The following is a 22,243-nucleotide window of genomic DNA, read 5'->3' on the forward strand; positions in this document are numbered from 1 at the left end:
CTGTTCTTCAGTATCAGCACTTCACAGATAAGATCAGCCATTACTGAAGTTTCATTCTTGATATTGTTTGAAGACGACACAAAGGAGGAACAGATGAAAGGGCCGCTTGTACATTTTTAAAGATGCAAAGGCAGACAAATAAAAGTCTGGTTAATTACGTGTGGTTTTAAAATGTAGTCGTTAGACAAGATGCAGACGTAGGAGCACATATCACAATATTGATGTTGCTGATTTCCATGGATTTAATTATGAAATGCACTTAATCAGGCAGTAAATACTGTGTTATGTTATACATGATGGTGTTTGAAGCCTGTTTCCAGCAGATGCAGTATTGAATCTATATCATATCGCACTGCTTTCACTGGTACATCCTCTTATTTTAGGTAATTTAAAGTCCCTGACCCTGCCGGTTTCACTTTAGTTTGCTGTTTGATTCGCACAGTTTTACTTGTTGCCTTTGTCCTTTGCTCAGGCAGCATTTCACAGGCTTCAGCTGCAGAGAGAGTTTCACAACCTAGAATTTAAAAATGAACATTTAATGGTGAATTAACATTTAATCCAGAAGTCTTAAGCATCAATTAATTTTTAATCCAATCAAAGTTTAATCCAAAATGAAAGGGCACTATCATCTTTTCTTATTTAGCATAGCTAAAGCATAGAATTTTTTTTTTCTCACATTTTGTTTGTTCATAAGAGGTTTTTTTTATGGTTGAGAGAAAAGATCAGAGGCAGTTCTAATAGGTAGATCGAACAAATGTCACAGGAAAGCTGGAAACTGGAAAGTGTGCTCATGTCATCAGATGCAAATGGATAAATTAGTGCTTATCCAGTAACACCAGTAAGATTTCACTTCATCATCTTAAATAATTTATGATTATACATTCACATTATCACACATTAAAATGGAAAGCAGTGAGAATTCCTCTCTCTAGTCTCCCTCTGTAAAACAGAATCCAAACTCTGGTTTCCCCAGTGGTAATTCTGGGAAACCTTTCTCGCTTTTCCTCGAATATTATCACAAAGGCATGTAATGGACGTTTCACGGTACATTGCCTTGATTAAATTTTCACTTGTGTTAGACATCTTCTCTCGTAATGCTATTTTTATAGCCTTTTTTTTTTTTAGACATGTTTCCCACCATCAAACCTTTTGTCACAGCTCTGGTAAAAAAAAAAAAAAAAAGAAAAGCCTACATGTGATTGCATTTTGACTGCTGTTCACTTTGTCACTCTGACCTTTCAAGGCGCTCGTGCATTTAGAGCGTTTGACAAATGTTGTCAGATCTCGCCGTAGTCTTTAGCTGTGTGAAGATTTTTGTCAGCGAGTAGCAAAAAAAAAAAAAAAAACGGTACATTTGTTCATCGTCACATTTCCCACGTCTGCAATGAATAGCTATGGAGTGAAATCTATCCCTGAATAGGCAACTGTGACAGTTTATTGGCAGGGCTTATCTCAAGGCTTATGTACCATGTCTGTGTCTGGAAAAAAGGCTAACAGGTCAATAATATGATCCTGCTGTTACAGGATTTGTGTATATAGCAGCACTTTTTTTTCATATTCGGAGGCTTTCTCTGCCTAGAGATACTTTTATTAATTGCAGATTGTGTCGTCAACAAACCGTGTATATGCATGGATTATGTATGTGTTTATGTTGCATTATTAAAAGATCCTTACTACCTGCTCCTCCACAGGAGACACAGGGAAAAACTCCAGGCTCATTTCTCTGATAGTCGCAGCCTGAGAGACTGCAGCGTCAACGCCTCCGGCCTCATGTCCAAATCCACTCCCAGGCTCCAGTACAGCCTTCAGCTCCAAAAGGTGAGTCTTCACCGATTATAGATTTATTTTCGGTCGTATCTGAATCATCATTATCGCCGTTTTCATCTTTATATATAGAGTCCTTTATATATACAGTGCAGAGTTTAAAGGGCTTGACAGGATGATGTATGATGTATGTCTTAATAATCTCTCCGCTGGCTGAGGCCTTTTCCTCACACTCGTATCTGACATGGACTGAGAGGCAGAGGGGGAATTACAGTTTAAAATAAATGCATCATGCGTTATACGGGAAAAATCTGCTTGTCATGTTCACAATGACAGATTGCTGTGACAAACTGCAGATTGGAATTTATAATCTGCTGTGGTGTCAAGGACCCTGCATTCACCATGCAAGCACAGCAACAATGCTGTGAGAACGGAGAGCAGTGCCAAAAGTGTGCGCAGTCACTTCCTGCTTTAAAAGTTCTTGACTTTGCGAACACGGAGGATAGACCAGCGCCGGAGAAAAATTAGGTTACGCAATTCATTTATTGATTAATGAAGAAACACAGCGCCACGACATTTTGGAGAAAAACAGCATGAGTCAAAGGAGGAAAATCTAATCTGGGCAGCTATTTCTCATAATAAAAAATCACAAACTCTTGGGTTAAGTAAAAACAAATGACAGGGTGCGAGAAAAAACAAAAAGAAAACGGGCGAAAATGAATCGCAAGCCGCCACGGTTTGCAACAGCCGACGAGAACCAACTCTGACATGGCATAGCAAAGCAGGTGGAGGATGTAGATCGCACTGATAAGGCTGATGTCTCCACAGAAAGGTAATTGCACCCTAATGCACACTTGTAAAGGTCTCATCAAAAGAGTGCAATCGCTTGTCATAATGCATTAGCACTTTGCTGAATGCACCCTCTTTGTTTGGCATTAGAAAAATGGGAACATATTTTCTTCATTTAGTACTCTCTCCTGGATTTTTTTTTTTTTTCCTTTAATAAGATGCTATTATTTGTTTTTGAATGTATCCGGTGTGCAGCTGTCTTTTAATATTTGAAAAAGTTCTACTGATCTCTGCTTTTCCATCATGACTACTGGATGATAGAAAAAAGCAGGAACTTGACTCAATCTTATACCTTCTATAATTTGCAGGACTCTTATTTAAATATGTGAAGGTAGGCTAGGTAGCAAGCAGGCTTTACTGATTACAACAATATGGCAACTTTCAGACACGTATGATTGATAATCAACAAGCTCTGTCGCCACACAGTTGTTTTCGTTGTTGTCTGAAATTCCTTGTGCTGTCATTCCTGTGTTTATCCTGTACTGAGACTCTTTAATAATGCAGCAGCGTCTAGTGTCACCCACTGAAACAAACACCCCTGAAGCTAGCCCCACCCACGGAACTGCAGTTGGCACAATCTGAAAGCTTTTTGAGGGTGTCATTTGAAATTATGGCTCTGAGCGGTTGACAGCTAAAAAAGTGGTACAACATTTGATGTAAATGAGAAAGCTGTTAAGTAGCTGTGTTTAAGTAGGCAAAAAAAAGTTGAAATAAGCCAGAACACGGCGGCGTAACACGTTGTCAAAGTTGCTCCGACGCCAAATCAGTCTCAGCACATCGGAGTCCATTTTAAATGTATGTCAGTCAGACGCGGGCCCATATCATAATAGCAGGCTATTATATTAGCACTGTGAGATTGTGGTGACAGGAATGTATGAGGGCTCAGCGTGCAGCGAAGCCCGACCACAAAAATGCTTTCAGCGCCGGACACAAGCAGGAAGGGAAACCGAGGAGGAAGGCAGAAACACAGGACAGTAATAACACAACAGCACAGAAACACAAGCTATAATAGAACAGTGTGAGGGAAGCTTAAGGTGGGATGTGAAAGATCACCGGCTGTAAGCACCCAGGAGGGGGCATGAGCTGAACAGACCGAGGGAAGATTAACAAGTGAAACCTATTTTTCCGCAGATTTGACACAGCGACCCCAGACCACTGCTTCTTCTCCTCCCACTCCCTCGGCTTGCATCCATCTAGGGAGAGGACATGTGCTGTGGGTGGTGCAGTCCTACAAGATCTGTGTGTGTTTTTTCTTTTGAGTTACACCGACAAAAATGAAAATACTCCAAGAAGAAGAACAGAGCAGAGTGTTCTTAAAGAGGCTCAAAACATTTGGTGTATGCTGCATAACTGAGCATCAAAGCCCAAGGAGTGTTTTTTTTTTGTGCTTTTTTTTGTGTACGTGCGTGCGTTTGAGGCACTCGGGTGGAGGATGAGATGAGTGCAGTGAGCTAGAAACAAAAGAGTGGAGCTGTAAAGGCAGGTTCAGAGGGGAGGATGAAGCCGCGGTCCATTTCGGTCATTGTCTTCCATGCCAAATTTATGATAAACTGATGCAATGCTCTTTTCCTGTTTTTAACCTCCTCAAAAACATGCCCGCTCCTTGAACTCGACCAAGACATTTTCCCTCCAGGTGTGTTGAGCAGTAATCCCCAACACTCATACAGTGTATCCCGATTGTAACACAATGAAGCAATGCTGAAGGTCTGAGACAACAAACAGGCGACTAAACTCTGGATATCTTGCACTGCCTTTTGTACAAAACAGCCCCAGAGTTTTCTGTTTGACTTCTCTGTGCACCTGTCCTGGCACATGCAGCATTTGTAGATATTTCTGTCTATCTGTTCCATCTGTGGCTGCTAATACGTACACATATTTGCACATCTGGGATCACTGCTGTGCATATGTTCCCTCCATCTGTAATTCCGGTCGCGATGTGACTCGCACATGCGATGCTGTAAACAGCCGAGAGTCGTACATGATGGTATGTAAGCCCTTGATTTTAGCGCGTGAGGTGCACTGAGGTGGCTTATGCTGGGAATTTGCACTACATAAATAAAACTGAGCTGATATTGAATTGAACTCCTTTCGAGAAAAGGAAAGAAAAAAAAATGCTTTTAAGGAAATGAAAATCAAAAGAGGAATGGAGATGTAATTACGTAGTTAAACACCTCCAATCTCCTCTGAGGTTTGAATCAACACCTCCGCGGTAATAAAATTGTGTCTCCAATAAAAAGAGATAGGCTATACACTCATGAGACGGGCTGCGCTGAAACAGACATGCGGCAACATGAAGGAATAGGGCCACACAGACTGGGAGGACAAGACAAAAGCTCTATTCCCATCTGGAGTGATTCCAAGCTGAAGTGGTGCTAACTAGTCTACCCTTCTTCTAAAAAGAGACGGAGTCACCCCCAGGAACGAGTGTACTGTATGAATACTTCATGGGGATAGAGAATGGTAAGGGCCCCAGAACAGAGCCTTCTGTATCAAAGTTCACAGAAATATGACTTAAGAATATTTTAACTGAAAGCTCTGGAGCGCTACGAGTTGTGTTCACTTACACCAGAGTTAGTTTTAGTGTTCTCTGGCTGTCGTGCGTCGTCAAAGACAGAGCGGTTTGTTGTCCGGAAGACGAGGCTTTCCCCAAGGAAGCACCAATTCTACATTACCACAGTCATTTTAAAGAGACTCGCTCAGATTAAAATCAAGTTTTGTACCTTGTTAACATGTCATTGTTTCATGAGAAAAGTAAGAACCCAACCCAATGCCTTCATCTTTCCACCCTGAAACTGTAGCGTAGCATTGGCTGTCTCCAAAACACAGATTTAGACCTCACATGTACCAAACTAAAGGAGTCGTTCCTGTGATCTTGCAGGGTGGGGCTTTTCCTATTCTTCTTCTTCTTCCATTTTCCAGTGTATGAGGCTGAAATACTCCTCTCACATTGTGCGGCATAGTGGTGAGACTCAAGGACTTCACAGAGCCAGACATTTGTAAAGCAAGCAACAGTGTAGCCGTACATCTGAGCTATTTACAGGCATGAAGGGATTATTTTCACAGAAAAATTCTTCAAAATATGTAACTTTGATACACACAGAACTGGGTTTTTGGGGGGTTTAATCAATGCCTGGAGAGGAGCTTTATAGATAAGCACAAGATCGCTGATTTTCATTAATTAATTTTCATCAAATCAAATTTCTTTTTGGTTGAAATGTAAGATTTGACTCCTCAATGAAAGGTTAAAACAAGCAGGTAATCAGTAAATTGGCTACTTGATCTCAGCGAAATGAGAATTTTTCAAATGAAGAGAAAGTTTGACGTCTAACAAACTAAAGTTCATGTGCATGAAGGCATGACGTGCTCGTAGCGATACGTAAGCAGGGCGCTTGTTTGAACAGGAAATGGATTAAGAACGTAAACCTTAAACAGGGGTCACCTGACAGCTGCTATCTATACGGTTAGTGAATAGACCGACCTGTACAGCTTGGATTTTAATAATATATTCAGCAGTTGCTCATGTGCATGTCAGTGCATCGTTCTAAAAGAGCTGATTAACATTTTAATACCAGGTAGAGCTAAAATTGTGTTTGCTAGTTGTCACATCTTGACCCGGAGAGTTGACACATGTTCAACTTTAGCAGTAAACTACATTTACTGTTGCGTCGGTTTGTGCCGCTCTGCCCGAACACTGTCCTTGTTGAAGACTGGTCAAATATCCTATTATGCACAGTTCAGGACCTGTGATTTGATAGTAATCCAAAGAGGATTATGGCTGCTCTGAATGCATAGGTTTGGCCCACTCCTTATTATGTAGGTGATAGTCAACATACTGATGGCTTTTTGTTCTCTCTCTCTCTCTCTCTCGTCCTCTCCTGTATTTTCCCTTCGTCTCCCCTTGAAATAAATCCACATTGCGTCGTTGTTTATCCAAGGCTTTCATAAGTGGCGTAAAACAAGGCAGAAGTGAGATAGGAGGGAACAAACAAAATGGGTTGTGCCAGGCAGGTCTGCCATTGTCAGCCACAAGCTATTTATTCTATCCCCTGACATAGATATCATCCTCCAGGAAAGTTTGCAATGGCAATTGTTTCCGAAAGTGAGGCGTTCTCTACCTGCAGGGTATATAAGAGGGTGGCCAAAATGATACTATTTTCTCGCGCAAGTCGTGAGCAGCAGTAACAGCTCCCTCTGGGACTTTGGGGTGTAAGGGAGGAAAAAAGAGGCTTATCAGGCATGAGAACCCCTGAACCAGCTCTAAGTCACATGCAATTGCTTTAATGATGTACAATCAGACAGAGAGAAAGGGCAGAGCAGGAAGCAGTGCAGCCGGAATAACAGAATTATCTCATAACTTAATGTTTCACAGGGGTGTTCTTGGGGCATCCGTGGTCGCCGTGCCGCAGCTGTGACTGGAGCCCGGTGTAAGATAATGGTGTTCATTTTGATAAGAATAAAGGGAAAGAAGTGAAGGGGAGGGGGAGGAGGGGGTTCTTTAGGAAACCATTAATGTAATCTTGTGTGGGATTAATTCTTGAGTGAAGCAGGAGCGCTGTGAGGGCCAGTGTGGAGTTTATTCACAAAGTGTCCTCTCCTAATCTACACTTTAAAATGCAAAATGTAATTAAAGACACTCTGCCTGACAGAGGGAGGATACATCAGCGGGAGAACATCCTCAACCTGACTGGGGATTGCCGCTAAGCCACATGCAGAATTATCAGCGTTATGTATTATACCCTGAGCTTATTCCCTGTGTTTGCTTACACAGCCGCTTACACGTGAACATCTTGTTTTTTGACTTTGGTCATTAAAACAAGTGAATCAACTCGCTTAATCTCTTTGCGCAGGGTAGCAGTGAAGATGCTCTCTGAAGTCATTATCAGTGTTTTGTCACTTACTGTACTGCTTTTCTTTTTTTTTTTTTTGCAGAGTTGCAGTTCTCACGGATCATCTGTTAAGGGCGGCAGCGCGGCGCCGGGCTCATCAGCGGTAGCCGCACCTATCCTCAGCAAGGCGCTATCGAAAGGGAAACGCTTCAGGTGAAAATGTGACTTATTTCCAGCTCTGTTTCATATCTTTCACTCAGCCATCCAGCCTATATTAAGATATCAGAGGCAGCCAAGTGTGAAATTTAATCATCCTGCAATATGGTATAGTACATAGGCCTTCAAACAATAAACACATCATTTGCAAAAAAATATATCTATTTTAAGATTAATGGTGACTATAAATGAGAGCAACTAATATATTTCTTGGATATATTGCCAACTCCATAAGGCGTATGTCAGTGTGCGATCCTTAGCTATAATCAGGCATTTCATAGGAAGATTATCGGTGTAGCTAGTTGGATAAAATAAAAATTACAGGCTGTCAAAATAATTGGGAATATAGTCGTCTTTATTTACATGGCATTCCAGTAAACGGTGCAAAGTGATTTAATGTGCACTCAGGCAGATTGTGAAAGCTGCACACAAATAGGAAAGAACATGGGGAAGAGGAGACACCCTCCAAGGGAAAAAGTGAATTTTAATGTGCGGAGTTAAACACTGAGTCAACCGAATTCCTTTCTTGCCATCCTTCAAATGACAAGAAGATTCAAGAAAATTAACAACATTTTTGCTACGAGGGATCTCAGACGCGACCGCGCTTTGTGATCACAGCAGTCAGTATCAAATGCTGCCATTTCAAATCCTCAGAAGAACACAGAGATGTGGGTATAGAGCGTGCTACAAGGGCCCCATCCGTGATGTTTACAGAAAAGCGTCTTTGCTTTCATGATATGGGTGCAGGCACACTTTGACAGTTAATGACAGTCAGCCGTGCAGCGTGCAAGAACTCCTTTCAGAAAAGTTTATTTCCCTCAGCACCTATTACAAATGACTAAAAATGTTTGATTGCTTGTAAATGTCTACCTTTTGCTTGATCTTATGGCGTTGAGCAGGTTTGGATAACAGCGCTGCAGCTGTACTGCATATAGGCAAGCTGAAGGGAACAACTTGTGTGTGAAAACATATATTTAAAGCCTCATTACTTTGTTGTGTGCATTAGATACGGTTTCGGCTTTGTGTACTGAGGGTATAGGATGCACTGTGATTAAATGGAGCTGTATGTTTTGGAGATAATGGTGGATTCAGAGGTTGCGCGTACACAGGCAGACGGAGTTTTTAGATGTCTGATTGACTCTGATGACAGTGAAAAACCCCACTGTGGCAGCAGTTGTTCGCTCTTTTAATGGACCAGCGCGGCGTCACAGAGGAAAGTTTTTTTCCGAAAGGGTTGTCATATGTGGCTGCGGGGCCGGTTGCCAGCTCCTCCTGGCTTTTTGCTCTCCGCCGTGTCGTGCAGGTGCCTCATGAAGGGCAGCTGACAGTCAATCATCTGTTCTGCTTGTTCTCAGAGTAGGGGGAGGCAGGGGACAACTAGACGGTGATGGATGATGTTGAGATGCTTTCAGCTATTGACCTGAAAACTGGACCACACTGCGAGCTATCAGGAGAAACGCCCCATAAAAACATGTCAATGTGGCCCATCAATAATGCCACAAATGGTTACCGGCGTATCATCGTCTCTATCTCTGGGCAGGAGCAGATAGATCCACCTGTTTGAATGCAGAGTACAGCTGTTGAAGTGTTGAAGCACATACTAGATGCGTTATATTATTACAATAGATTATTACAATTTTATTACACTGTTATTACACTATTGTTACACTTTTATTACACTATTATTACACTATTATTACACTTCTCTTGTGGCGTCTTCTTTTACCAACAACAGTCCAAAGCCTCACGAGCAGCTTTGTGATGCTGAACAAACGTGCTCACAGTGAGGATGCTAAAATGCTGATGATTAGCAAGTATGTTGAACATACTCACTAGTCAGTGTATTTGCATGCTAACTGATGCTAATTAGCATTGCCACTTCTAAGATTGAAGTGATTTTATCTGTCACATGCTCATGTGCATCATATGTGAAGTAAGTAGAGCTGCTGTGATTAGTCGGCATAATATATGATGCTAATGCTAAAAAATGCACCAACGTTTTTTTGTTTGTTTGGGTTTTTTTAACCACAATTTACTGTGACAGTTAATTTTTTCAGTATAACTGCATAATTGTTTTGACCATCAGACATTTGGGTCCAGTCAGTGGCTGCAGTCAGAATATAACAGTGGCAGCAAAGTCTGACTTGACCCAAGGCTTGACAAAAATGGCAGCACTTCAGATTCTCCCTGAACATAAACAGTGATTTGTTCAGTGTGTAAAGTTTGACCAGCAGACCACAGCAACACAGGAACAGCTAAAGAGGAAACACACATCTGTTTGCTTCTCTCCTGCTCTCTGTGCTCACATATACTGTATTTTAATAAAGCCTGCATTCCCAATAAAGTCGCTCTTATTTACTTCTGTCGTCAGACGACAACACATGTATGAAGTAGTGACTGAAACGTGGCCCATTAAGAATTCATGTTAACCAGGAGTCACTTCCAACCTGCTGCTCTGCGCCGCTAAAAGCCTGTTTTATTATTTATCGCCTTGCCAACTCACCATACACAGTTAAAAACAATGACTGTGAATTTGGCTACGTTTTCATAGATTTTGAAGCTACTGCCAAAGTCAGAAAACCGTAATACAACAAGGAGAAGAGGAGTTGCTTTAGCTGCTCTGTGGTTGTAAAACATCCACCATGTCCGTGTGGTTTAACAAACAGACCAACCAGTCTCACTTTGTTGGATCTCTTTTGGAGTTGCTCTACTGACTTAAATAATAAGCCCTAGTTTTTCTGTTAATTTTCAATCATGTACAAGTTTCTAGTGTAACCTTATAGTTTAATTCATTAACTTGTAAATCTTTCTCTACATTTCATACCGTGCTGCATTATACAGTGACACAAAGTTTAAATGAAATGCTCATTTTGCTATTTTGAAGGAAAATGAATCATTAGAATTAGTCAATTGACTGGTTAGTTAGTAAAGAGATTATAATAATATCATAATCAACAAATATATTTCCCTCATGGATCATCACAAAAGGTGATATAATTGTTCTTGAGGTGGACCAGATGCTCTCAAGGTATTTTATTAAAAGTCATCCTACTTGTGGCACCAGATCAGAAGTCAGGGGATCGTTAGGATTCATCGTCAGGTGATGGTCCATTCCGCAGACATAATTGAATCTGGACCAAAATGATGGACTGACCCAAAGACCAACACCCCCAGATTAATGCCTGACTTAAAAAAAAAAGCACTGTGTTTATGTATCTACATTCTTGTTCACAGTGCTTGTTGCCAGTGCAGGAAAATGAAGAGATCAATCATTTTTCGGCTAATCATTTCCATTTGACACATTCCGAATAAACTCACCAGCGCAGCTCATTCTGCTGTGCCTCTTCTAGGGCATATTTCTGAGTTGCTTTGCCAGCAAAATCTGAATGCAATAACATCATCGCACTGACAGAAGTCAATCATCGTTTTCATTAGTGCTATCGCGGAATTTAATCAATCACCGGTATACCTGTGTCATGGATTATGAGGTAGCTGTAGTAAGTAGGCCGATACCCTCATTCTGAGTCAGTGAGCTGGATGAGGGGTTTTTTTTTTTTCACTTGCTGAGTAGGAAACACAGTCAGTATCCACAGAGAAGATGAGGAGTGCTGTGTGGGTGTATCCTGCTGCTTCTGTGGAGCAGGGTGTTTACTCGGAACATGTGACGTACTGTTTTTAACTCAGCTCAGGTCCTTTGTCACATGCCATCCCCCTCAGGCTCTTTTCTGTTTCTCTCTAATATGTCCAGCGAAGGCACAAACAGAGAGAGGAACTGGTTAAAGTATGCGTAAGCCCTTCCAGCCAGGCTTTACCCATTTAACATCGGGCCGCCGTGTAGGTTTCGTAGAGATAAGCAGCTGCCTTTCCATTTTAAACATTTAGCGTTCAATAATTACAACAGCCTGGTGATTTTTTTTTTTTTTTCCCCACAAAAACACATCTTTTTTTTCTTTTCTCCAGCACTCAGTTAATCCTAATTAAAAATCTGCATGCTGATAGCCGGCAAAACTGACATAATTCAGCTTTATTCATATCAACTTTTTTACAACATCACTTGATACAAAAGCTAATGCCAGCAAAGATTAGAGCCAACATTAGCGATGCTTATTGTTCCACAGCCACAGACATCAGAAAATTATTATAGCCCAACATTTTGTTGTGCCGCGTTCCCGCCAGCTGTCGATAAATAAGCAGATATCTACTGGACTATTTAGTTTACTGCATAGATTTTTTTTTATTATTATTATTTTATTTTTTTTCAAATGAGCCAGTTCAGTTTAAGGACAAGCTAGACAATCTTAAAGTTTGGACATCTTGATTACTATTGAAGCAACAAAAAGAATCACACCGCGCTGTTTCCTCGGTGCCAGATTACTCAAGAGCCAACATCAAGCTGGGAGAACGTTTGCCGCTGATTTGTGTTCGGTGCTTTCGTGCAAACAAGTTATTTACCCATCAGTAATAATACGCTTCCGATATTTTTTTCTGTTGTTCGGTTTCGCTCCCACAATCAAGTGACCTATCGATCACAGAGACAAAAACAGCACCAGGTGATTTCAGTAATATATTTAAATAAACTAAAAAATAATTCATTTTTATGGTCCGACATGTGCTGTGGGAGCTTTTTGTTCTCCCGTGTACTCAGCCATCAGACTGTAATGTAGTGCAGTATAACTTTGATTCACATTTGATGTCATCGCTTTATTGCTGCAGACATGCAGGGATCTGCTTTGAAGTAGACCACCTACTGCCCACAGAACAATCTGAGAACAGTGTGCCCGACACAGGAAGTATAGTTTCTAAAGACAGCTGCTTCAATCATTATCAGCAGCAGGATGTCGTACTGCTCACTTTTATGTTCCGGCGTATAGTCGAGCAAACGCATTTTGAAGTTCTCGCACAGAAACACTTTGGCGATGGTATATTGCGTGTGTTCTTTTACATGCAGCGGGTTTCTGTAACCACGCCGGCGGTACGAAAATGTCACTCAGAATGTCAGTCGAACATTTTGGTTCAATCAACCTTTTTTTTTTAAACTCAGTGAATCAATTATTCCAGGTTGAAGATGCACAGTAAGTAAAATTGGATTTCCAAAGTTCACTTGGCACCTGCGACGTTATCCAATCATTTTTAGAGTGTTCGAGGTGTGCTGGATTGCCATGACATTTTCTGCAGACATTGATGGTCCCCAGAAGATGAATCGTACCACGTTTAGTAATCCCGGCTTTTTCCTCTTGAGCCACAATGAAGCTAACATTTGGCTGAGAGTAAAAATGTTATAGCAGGTGCTGAATTGATTGCAGATGTTCTGGATTGGGCTGCAAGGTGGCGCAGTTGGTAGCACTGTTGCCTCGCAGCAAGAAGGTTGCCGGTTCGTGTCCCGGTGGGGGCACCGGAATCTTTCTGCGTGGAGTTTGCATGTTCTCCCCGTGCAGTGTGGGTTCTCTCCAGGTTCTCCCACACAGTCCAAAAACATGTTGAGGTTAATTAGTGATTCTAAATTGTCCGTAGGTGTGAATGTGAGTGTGCTTGGTTGTCTGTCTCTAAGTGTAGCCCTGCGATAGACTGGTGACCTGTCCAGGGTGTCTCCTGCCTTCGCCCTAAGTCGGCTGGGATAGAATCCAGCCCCCCCATGACCCTAATGAGGATTAAGCGGTGTATAGATGATGGATGGATGGATGTTCTAGATCTCCAGAGGATTGATTTGAGTGGTGATCTTCTCAAGTTATGTCATTGAGATACCTCAAACTCAACAAGATGAATTGTCTTGACTTCGGTAATCCCTTTTTTTAATGTATTTTTTCCAATCAGCTCCTGTCAGCGTAAACCTGAAGCTTTTCAAACTTAATAACAGCACTGATTACATTCATAGAAAGGTATTATAATAAGATTCATGTATCAAATTCAAGTAGTATGATACAGAAAAAGGTAAACTGCACTTTTCCACAGAAGAGTCAGAGCACATTTCTGTGCTATGATAATATTGCGACTCTAACATACAAGTACATGAAAGCATAATGTCGAAAAACTGTCCTGAAGATCACAACACACCTACACCAGAGTAGCACGGGGCACAGCCAGCACACACACACACACACACACACCCACACACACACACACACACACACACACACACACACACACACAGTGGCCTCCTCTCTTCCAGGCCGCTTCTGTGCATCAGAATATATGGTAATGAGGCAAAATCTCTGTCAAATTAAGCATCGGTAAAGGTCACTTCTGTCAGCCAAAAACAATGGCAAAACTTTGATAACACAATCATCATATACCATGGCATTTACATGCGAGGAAATCACAGCCTCATTTTATCAGTGCTGCTTGGAACAGACCTTTTCCGCCGCGCACACTGTGTCTAGCGGTTGCAGGGAAAGTGCAGGCGTAATTTATAGCATAAAAAAACAGCTGCATTACACTCAGGTGGGCTCGTCCCTGGTGTTGTGAATGCTGACTCACTGAAAATGGCTCACTGGGACACTTGATGGAGCTGAGCCATCGCTAACGAAGTTGTTTACCTGTTCTGTACCTGCCATGAGAAGTAGATCCGCGTGGAGAACTTGTACATGGGTATTTTTTTTCCCCACATGAAAAGTACAATTGACGCAATCAGACACCTGAAAACGACTACATCCTGTTCCGGTAGGTTACAAATAACGAGGAGGAGGGTGCTGATAGTGAAGTGGAGGTGTTCCTTGATATGATTTATGTGTAGACGTGTTAAAAAGTCCTGTTTGCAAAGTTAGTACCAGCACATGCACTTGTCACGTCTTCTATTGCAGAAAATTGCCTCATGTAAACAAAGCAGACAATGGTGCGCACGCCTGACGTCAAACAGATTAGTTAAGGAGATAACCTCCTCTGACATCTCCAGCTAGAAAACTCACTTTTCCTTGTCTGCGTGTCAGTAGACGGAGTTTCTCAATATCTTCTCCCTGCAGTGAGTTTTCAAAAAAGGTCAGTTTTTCAGCATTCAAAAGCTACACTTGACTAACAGCCAGCACACGTTGAAGAAGAGGCTTGAAAAGTACCTGCACAAAGCAAAAAGAAGGATCCGTCTGCAGCTTCTGTGTGCTTCATGTCTGCTTTTTTTTGTCTTATTAATTCTTGTTCCCTCCTTCCACAAGACTAAAACACACAGAAATCCAATGAAAGAAATTGCACTCTGAAATTTACAGCATAAAAAAGATTCAACACGGCGAAGTTTTCACCAAATTAAAACACAATAATAAATTATCCGCCGCATTACCATTTCGCTCTAAGCGCAAGAAATACAACCTCCAAGAGCCGCTAGCATCGCTGCAGATTTAGTTCTACCGCAGTTCCTTCTCCCCGATCTTTGATTTAGCCAAGACAAATTATTTATGTTAATTTTATTGCTCGCTGGCAAATTACTATTCTTTTCACATGTACTTGATACCCCAGTTTCATGCTCAGACTTCAGTATGAAAATAATTTATGCACAGAGTCAATTGAATGTGGGATGTGATGGGTTTTTTTTTTGTTTTTTTTCATTCAAACCTCAAACAGAAAGGTCAATGCATTCCAGCCCGTTTTACACCAATAAACACAAAAGATGAGATAAATTTGTTACAATAAATGAATTAGCGAGGCTGCTTTCAACGGATAGAGCTTTTGTAAAACTGCGTGTTCGCTCGGTGGTTTTTCACACGCCTTGTTTGTTTGCCGTCTGGTTTGCAGGAGCAGCTCCCTCTCGCTCAGTCCCGCTCAACAACGGAGGGAGACTAATTACTTCAGGACCCCGCCCATTTCCAGGGGGAAGCACAAAATATCGACCAATCTCATCGACGGATCCCGAGCGGCGGGCCACGTCTACAAACACTTGCAGGAGGACGAGTCAACAGACATGGAGCCCATAAGAAGGTGAAACTATTTCCGTCGGTTTTTTTGTTAGTTTTGCCATGTTTGTTTGATCCCGAACGAGGAAATTCTCTCCCGCCTCGCTCCACGCGGAGGTCAAATAGCCGGTTCAGCGGTGCAGACCCCCGGACTAACTGAGGTTAAGTTGGAGTGGCAGAGGGATAATTTTGGGAGAGACGAATTTATGACCGAAATGCTCTCGGTTCAAATCCGTGAACTGGCCTATGAAATCTGATCCAGGGAAATAAATGAGATCTGCAGTGCCCTCCTTCAGCTGGGACTGTCACAATTAATTTGGGAGAAAACACTTGATCCCAAGCGCTCTACAGTATCGCGGTGCTGAGGAAGATATGAGCCTGTGTGTAATCCTCGCTGCACTTGTCACCGGGGCTGCTGCTGTGAATGGAAATTTGTTTTATCTGCATGTTTTAACAGGGTTAAAAAAAAAAAAAAAAAAGCACACACACAACCACTGTGCCAAAGCTAATTATAAAATGATGCACAGGTTTCACATGAATCTCAAGCTGTCCAGAATGGTTTGATTTTGGCTCAGGAACGATGTGGAAGCTCCGTGGTTCACATATCAATGGGACCATTTATTTTCTGTAATTTACAAACTGAGCGTGGAGCCATCTCGGGTGACTGCAGCCTTCCAGAACAAGGCTGCAAGTTACAAAAGAATTAATTCCAGGTAATGAGACGTCTTAAATTCTCCTCATGTTCATCCCGGTGTCAAGTGAGGACAGCGAGTCGCCCCATTTTTTCCATCATAAGTGAAGCGCAGCTACTGGCGCCGTTACAGAAGGCATTAAAGGCAAGGAGGACTTTTGGCAGAGCCACCTCTCGCCAGTTGGCTACCGGGGGGTTTAAAACACATTTTAAAAGTACCGTCTGATCATCCTCCCTGGCAAGTGTTCAAAAAATACCCTGATGTGAAATCCTCTGTGACACATTTGTTATCAAAGAGGAAATGTTTGTCCAGTGTCCTCGAGGAAGGAGCAGATAATTTATGTAGAGACAAAGTTGTGCATTATTTCACATCAGTTTAAACTTTTTTTTTCTTTTTGCCTTGAACATTTCCAGATCATACAAAGAAATCGGACTGATTGTTTTGCTGGTCGCTAAGTCGCCTGCTTTCCTAAATAGATGAATGCGTGATGTCGAGCGGCTCCGCGGGCGTCTCCTCTTTAATAAAGTAACGCTGAAAACATTAAATTATTTTAAGTTTTATTTACAGATACAGACATCTTTAAGCCCGAGTACAGCCGTCCTATTTAGCATATGACTCAGAAACAGCCTAATTTGCTGTCAGAGTGTGCAACTTGAGCGATGGCACTGTTAACAGATATGTCTGTCATTAAAGCAGTAGTGTCCCTCGTGCATTCCACACACTTAAAAGGGCCTAGCAATGTTCCTATTAGCATGCCAACCCGATTGAGCGTTACAGTGGCTTGTAAGATACACTGCAAGCTGCCAAACTCTTTATGTGACCTATTTCCATAATTTACATTTTTAAACAAAGCTCCATGGAGCTCAGCAGTTCTTTCAAATGCTCGTGCAGAGAGATCCTCCAGGAGCAGTTTCCCTCTTAGCACATGCTCACAAGTGTGCACAAGTGCGCGCACACTCATGCGGGATAACAAACAAACTAATAAAGAAACTAATGAGAATTCTTTTTGAAAATCACAAAGGCAAAATCTGTAAGCTATAGGCAATTAAATCTAACACGGCTTTCTCGAGTGTTTCAGGAGAGGAGCCGAAATGAGAAGGCTTCCACTCTTCTCGGGGAATGGATGAGTGTGCAGTTCAACAATTTAGATCTCATTAGCCATTGATAATTCCCTCACACATCCATCACTCAAACGTGGCTTTTTCGCCGGCCTTCAGGAGGCTGAAATGACCTATTTCTCGACTTACAAGCCACACAACACCGAGCTACCGAGCTGGCAGCCCCCTCCTTCTCCTCCTCCAGCCCCCACGTCTCCCGTGTTGCCATGGATACACCCTCTCATCTCTGGAAATGAGAAATGGCAGGTGGAAAAGGAGAGTGAGAGAACGAGAGAGAGAGAGAGAGAGAGAGGGGGGGAAAGTGAGGAAAGAAGGAAGACAGAGCAGAGATGATGAGAGTGCAGAGAAGTAAAGATGGAGGCAGCGAGTGTGCCGTAGTGGAAAGTGTTTTTTATGAAAAAAGAAAAAAAAAGAAAAACGACGCTAGAATAGCAAACAAACACGAGAAATGCTCATCCGTGTTTTCCATTTTGTGACAACAAATCCCTGCAGAGTATTGTCAGTTTCATTATCCAGTGTCAAAACATATATTTACCCATCGCAGATAGGGACAGAATTGGAGGCAAATTTGCCATGGGAGTTATTTTTAGATATGTTTTGATCTGACGGATTTACCTCCAGCTCTCGTTCGCCCTTCTAATACCAAGAGGGGAGTGGGAAAGTAATTCAATTATTTAAACTTGGTTATGCTACAAACAGTCTCTGAAGGCTGACAATAACACTGGCTGTCTCCTAAGGCTGCCGGGGTGATTCTAAATGTGAATTGAGTCGTCAGTAACGATATTAACTCTTGTGCACATTTAGCACATAGACAAACTTTACCTGCTTGACTTTATAGTTTTTCTTCTTCTGCAGGATGTTTTTTTGTTTTTTTCATGCTGCCTTTTAAGCTCATCCGCACCGTTCTGTGACATTTCACTTCTACGATACGTTTGCAGCATGCATCATCGAGCAAATGTCCTTGCTGAGTCTCTCACACCCACGTATGCACTCAGATTTACCCTAAATGTTACATCACAGGCCCGTCAGACGGAGCGCGCTCCATGAGAAAGTGTCATGAGTCTCATTTTTCGTAAACTAAAATTAGAACGCATGTGAAGCAGTGCATGCGGGCAGTATGTAACGTTTCCACACAGCCACGCAGGCAAGGGTCAAGAATCCAGCTGCAGTGTTTCTAAAGCCTTAAATCTCTGATAAGGCAGTCACGAGAGAAGGGATTTCTTAGTTAAACATTCATGCAGCAACAATACAGGCTGCTCATGCCAAGGATTATAAATAATTACACAAAGATTAGGAAAGAACAATACCTAAATAATGATCGTTTTCTTGGTGGAAGATGTTTTTTCGTCCGTGGAGCTGGAATGAAATGGTAAAAGAGAAAAGCACCTTTTTATCTCCGTGTTCTATATTCTCCATCTTTCTCCTTTATTCCTCCTAGGATATGAGTTTTCTAGGATGAAAAGGTCACAATATAAATGACTTTGTCTCTTATTCTCACCCTGCCATCTCTATTCTTTCTTCTGCCTAAAGGTGTGATTCTGCCACTGGAAGGGTCGGCGCCCTCCTCAGCAGGACCTCACTTTCTCACTTCACAGCCAGAAAAGGATGGACTGAGGTCCCCTGCACCCGCTTAGATAAGGGAACGACCTTCCTCCCGCCGTCCCTGCGCACCCGCTCCGTGCCCATCATCCCGTCGCTCCAAGCATGCGACCTTGAGGCGGGGCATTCGGACGCGAGCGACCGAAACCGAACAGGGCTCCTCAAGTGGCACCCTATGCTGGCTGGAAAGTCGGGGATGCCCGTTAGCAATTCTTCCTCTCCTCCCCCCGAGACTGTCGTATTGGCAACCAGTGTTATGCCCAGCAGTGTTAGCCCTCCTGCCACCGCCGCCACCACTACCGCTGCTCTGCTGGGGTCGGAGAAGAACCTCAGCTCGGCGCAGACACCCTGCTCCTTTGAAATCACGGTGGAACTTGCGCAGGAATTCAAACAAAAAAGCCATTCCAGCTCCATGAAAACGTCCGGGTCTCACGGCGAGATCCACGGCACAAACACTCTCGAGGCCGGGTCCGCGCCGGGAGGGAAAAGCGTCCAGTATTCAGCCAGAGTTGTGCACACGGGCAGCGGGACCAGAGGTTTGAAGACAGCAGGCCAAAGAGAAGCCCAGGGACAGTGCCAAGGTCAGACATCTCTCGCGTACGGAGGCGCTAACAGCTTCGTGGCCACCAAAGGACCCAGTTGCAGAGGAGCTGGGAACGCTTACGCCAAGCCGTCCGCGAGCTGATTGGATTAACTCTGTAAAGCTTCGAAGACATTGTTTCTCGATAACTGCATACCTTCGCTGGTGGCTCAGGATGGTTTAGCAGGTGGGACCATCTGTGTGGCCACATGGACCAATAACAGATGGCTATCAATTCCTTTTTTTTTTTTTTTTTTTTTGAGGGAACACGAACAGATTGAACTGCAGAGGATTAAAAAAAAATAAACAATAATAATAACAAAAAAAAAGAAACATTGACACAAAAGACAATGAAATAACAAAGAAAAAGAGACAAACAAACACACACACATTGTGAATAAATGTGACTCAATAAGGAAAACAAACCCGTGACTTGAGTGGGAGCTTGACTTAAACAGTGTATTGAAAAAAATGCCACTATTTAAAAGGAGCTTCTACTTAGAAACCAAAATAGTGTGTCATCTCTATGTTGTTTCTCTATTGTAAAGAAATGAAATTATTTATGTCATATAATATATGTCATATAGACGTATATATATTTGACATACAATTGTGACAAAATAAAGACTAAGATAACAGTGTTAACTAAGGGCTTTGTTCATCTCAATCCATGTTTTTTTTTTCTTTAATGTACCAAAAACAATGTATCATCACTTTTAACACAAAATAAGGCAAATATTAACCCTTTATCTACACGGCAACAGACACCTGTAGCTTGCATTTAAACTTTCAGTGTGGATTTATTCTAATAAGCACGCCCACGCAGTACAGTGTAATGTATTCATGCTACAGTAATTTATCAGGTTTTTCTGTATCTGCTTTTCCCTCCCATCATCTCACAATGGAAGACTGTGAGAAACCAGTTGGTCAAAGGGTTTGCTGGTGGAACTGGCGACGAGAAAAAGGTGCCTCAGATTGTGCGAATGATCAAAGTGCTTCAGAAATGTTTCCTCTCTCTCTCTCCGAGTGCGGCGTTCTACTCTTTGTTCATTACTTTCCCTGATAAGCGTCGGTACTGTATCCATAGGCTGCAAACACAAAAGGAAGACCTGCTTCACTGTGCTGAATTCTAACAATGGCCATGAGGTTTGTGGATGGAAATGAAGCGCAGCAGCATACAAGCCGAGTACAATTCTTTATTTATGCCTCATTTACGTCAAATTCGGTATATCTCAGTTTCCTCCCCTTCAGGTTCGCAATGACTGCCGGCAAGGTAGGTAGTACAGGACTTACAAATGGGTATTACTCAGATTTCTTCATCACTTCTCGGCAGAATAAAACTATCTCGAGTCTATAAGAAGGGTTTTGTGAAGATGAAAATGAACTTCATTGATCCCCGAAGGGAAATAGAGCCTAGGCAGCTGCAAAGGAAAGATAAAATTACCATAAATAGAAAATATTTTTGCATTCTAAATACATACGGTGACCAGTGGCTGGAAAGAATTCGGCACAATTTTTCTCAGAATTTTCAGATGCTGACGAATTTGCATATTACCGCGTTTACCCGACAGTGATTGCAAAAGGCAGGTGTGCAAATAATGCTGAATTAAACTGCATAATGAATGCAGATATTTCTATACGGAGCACAAGTGGTTTGAGGAGTATGGAAATCATATATATATATATAAATATATATGTAAATGCTACCCCCGTGGTGGTATTATGACTCAGATTCACGTGTCTGCATTGTTATTCCTGGTATTATTCTATTATCCAGTATGTACAGAGATCCGTGCAGGACGTAAATGTGGAGGAAAGAAGCAAAAGCATCTCCATTTATGGGAACAGCTACTTTGTATGCAACCTCATCATTAAGCTGGAGATAAAATGCAGATGCTGGGAGCACACAGGGAAAAACCTGTAGAATATAAATCAAATGGCCTTGTGTCTGTGACCAGCAGTTTGGATTTCCTCGTCCCAGATTATACCAGCTGTCTAAAACCGGTTTAGCCACGCTTTATGCTTTTCCTGTATTTAATCATCGTACGTGCTCCGTCTCCTCTGGTCCATAATGCTAGCATCTGATTTTATTTCTTGAAAGTTAAAAAGTCGTTTTGCAAACTTGTAAAATGTTGTTTTTTTTAATTTTGTGCACATCTTGGCTTTTTCAGAAGGATTCAACAAGTGGCTTCATCCAAAACGCCGCCTCGCACGGCGCTGCAGTCAACGCTCGGCTCCCAAAAAATGACTGATCTGCTCTCATGCGAAACTGCCAATTGTCGCCAATTGTTGCTTGACATCTTCAGTAAAAATATGTTAATTGATCTTCTTACTTTAACAATAAATTCACACAATAAGAAGTGTGAATAGTATGACACGTTCACTCCAAATAGCTCGGCATTGTAGTCAAATGGGAAGCAGGAAACGATGATACTTTAATAGATTCCTGTCAGAGATGTCTCCTCGCAGTGTGGCACTAATGAGAGGCCATGTGGATTTGAAAAACAAGGGATCAGACTTTGATCACACTGAATGCTGGAAACACTGTCTGAAGCATCATTTGAAGGAGTCCCAATCTCACTGTTTGCTGACTGGGCCCTCCTGCTCAAAAAAAAAATGGAGCCAACGAACCAGGGAAGACCTGCCCGAAGGAATTATGCTTTTGTCAATATCAGCGGAACACCCTTGCCCACACTTAATAAAGGCATTAAGTTACAGTTCCTGA

At 42.1% G+C, this 22,243-nt stretch overlaps 1 protein-coding gene across 1 annotated transcript in view; it reads left to right on the forward strand.

The window, feature by feature from the left end:
* Positions 1 to 19,787, forward strand: part of nrg3b (neuregulin 3b) — a 196,657-nt gene extending 176,870 nt beyond the window's left edge. Inside the window, exons 6-9 of the mRNA XM_008277581.1 lie at positions 1,692 to 1,818; positions 7,543 to 7,652; positions 15,372 to 15,554; positions 18,870 to 19,787. Coding sequence (XP_008275803.1) covers positions 1,692 to 1,818; positions 7,543 to 7,652; positions 15,372 to 15,554; positions 18,870 to 19,623 — 1,174 coding nt within the window. The 3' untranslated portion in view covers positions 19,624 to 19,787. The remainder of the gene's footprint in view (positions 1 to 1,691; positions 1,819 to 7,542; positions 7,653 to 15,371; positions 15,555 to 18,869) is intronic.
* The last annotated feature ends 2,456 nt before the right edge of the window (positions 19,788 to 22,243 follow it).

Source organism: Stegastes partitus, unplaced genomic scaffold (assembly GCF_000690725.1).
Source record: "Stegastes partitus isolate 25-593 unplaced genomic scaffold, Stegastes_partitus-1.0.2 Scaffold101, whole genome shotgun sequence".
In the NCBI taxonomy this organism is placed as follows: domain Eukaryota; kingdom Metazoa; phylum Chordata; class Actinopteri; family Pomacentridae; genus Stegastes; species Stegastes partitus.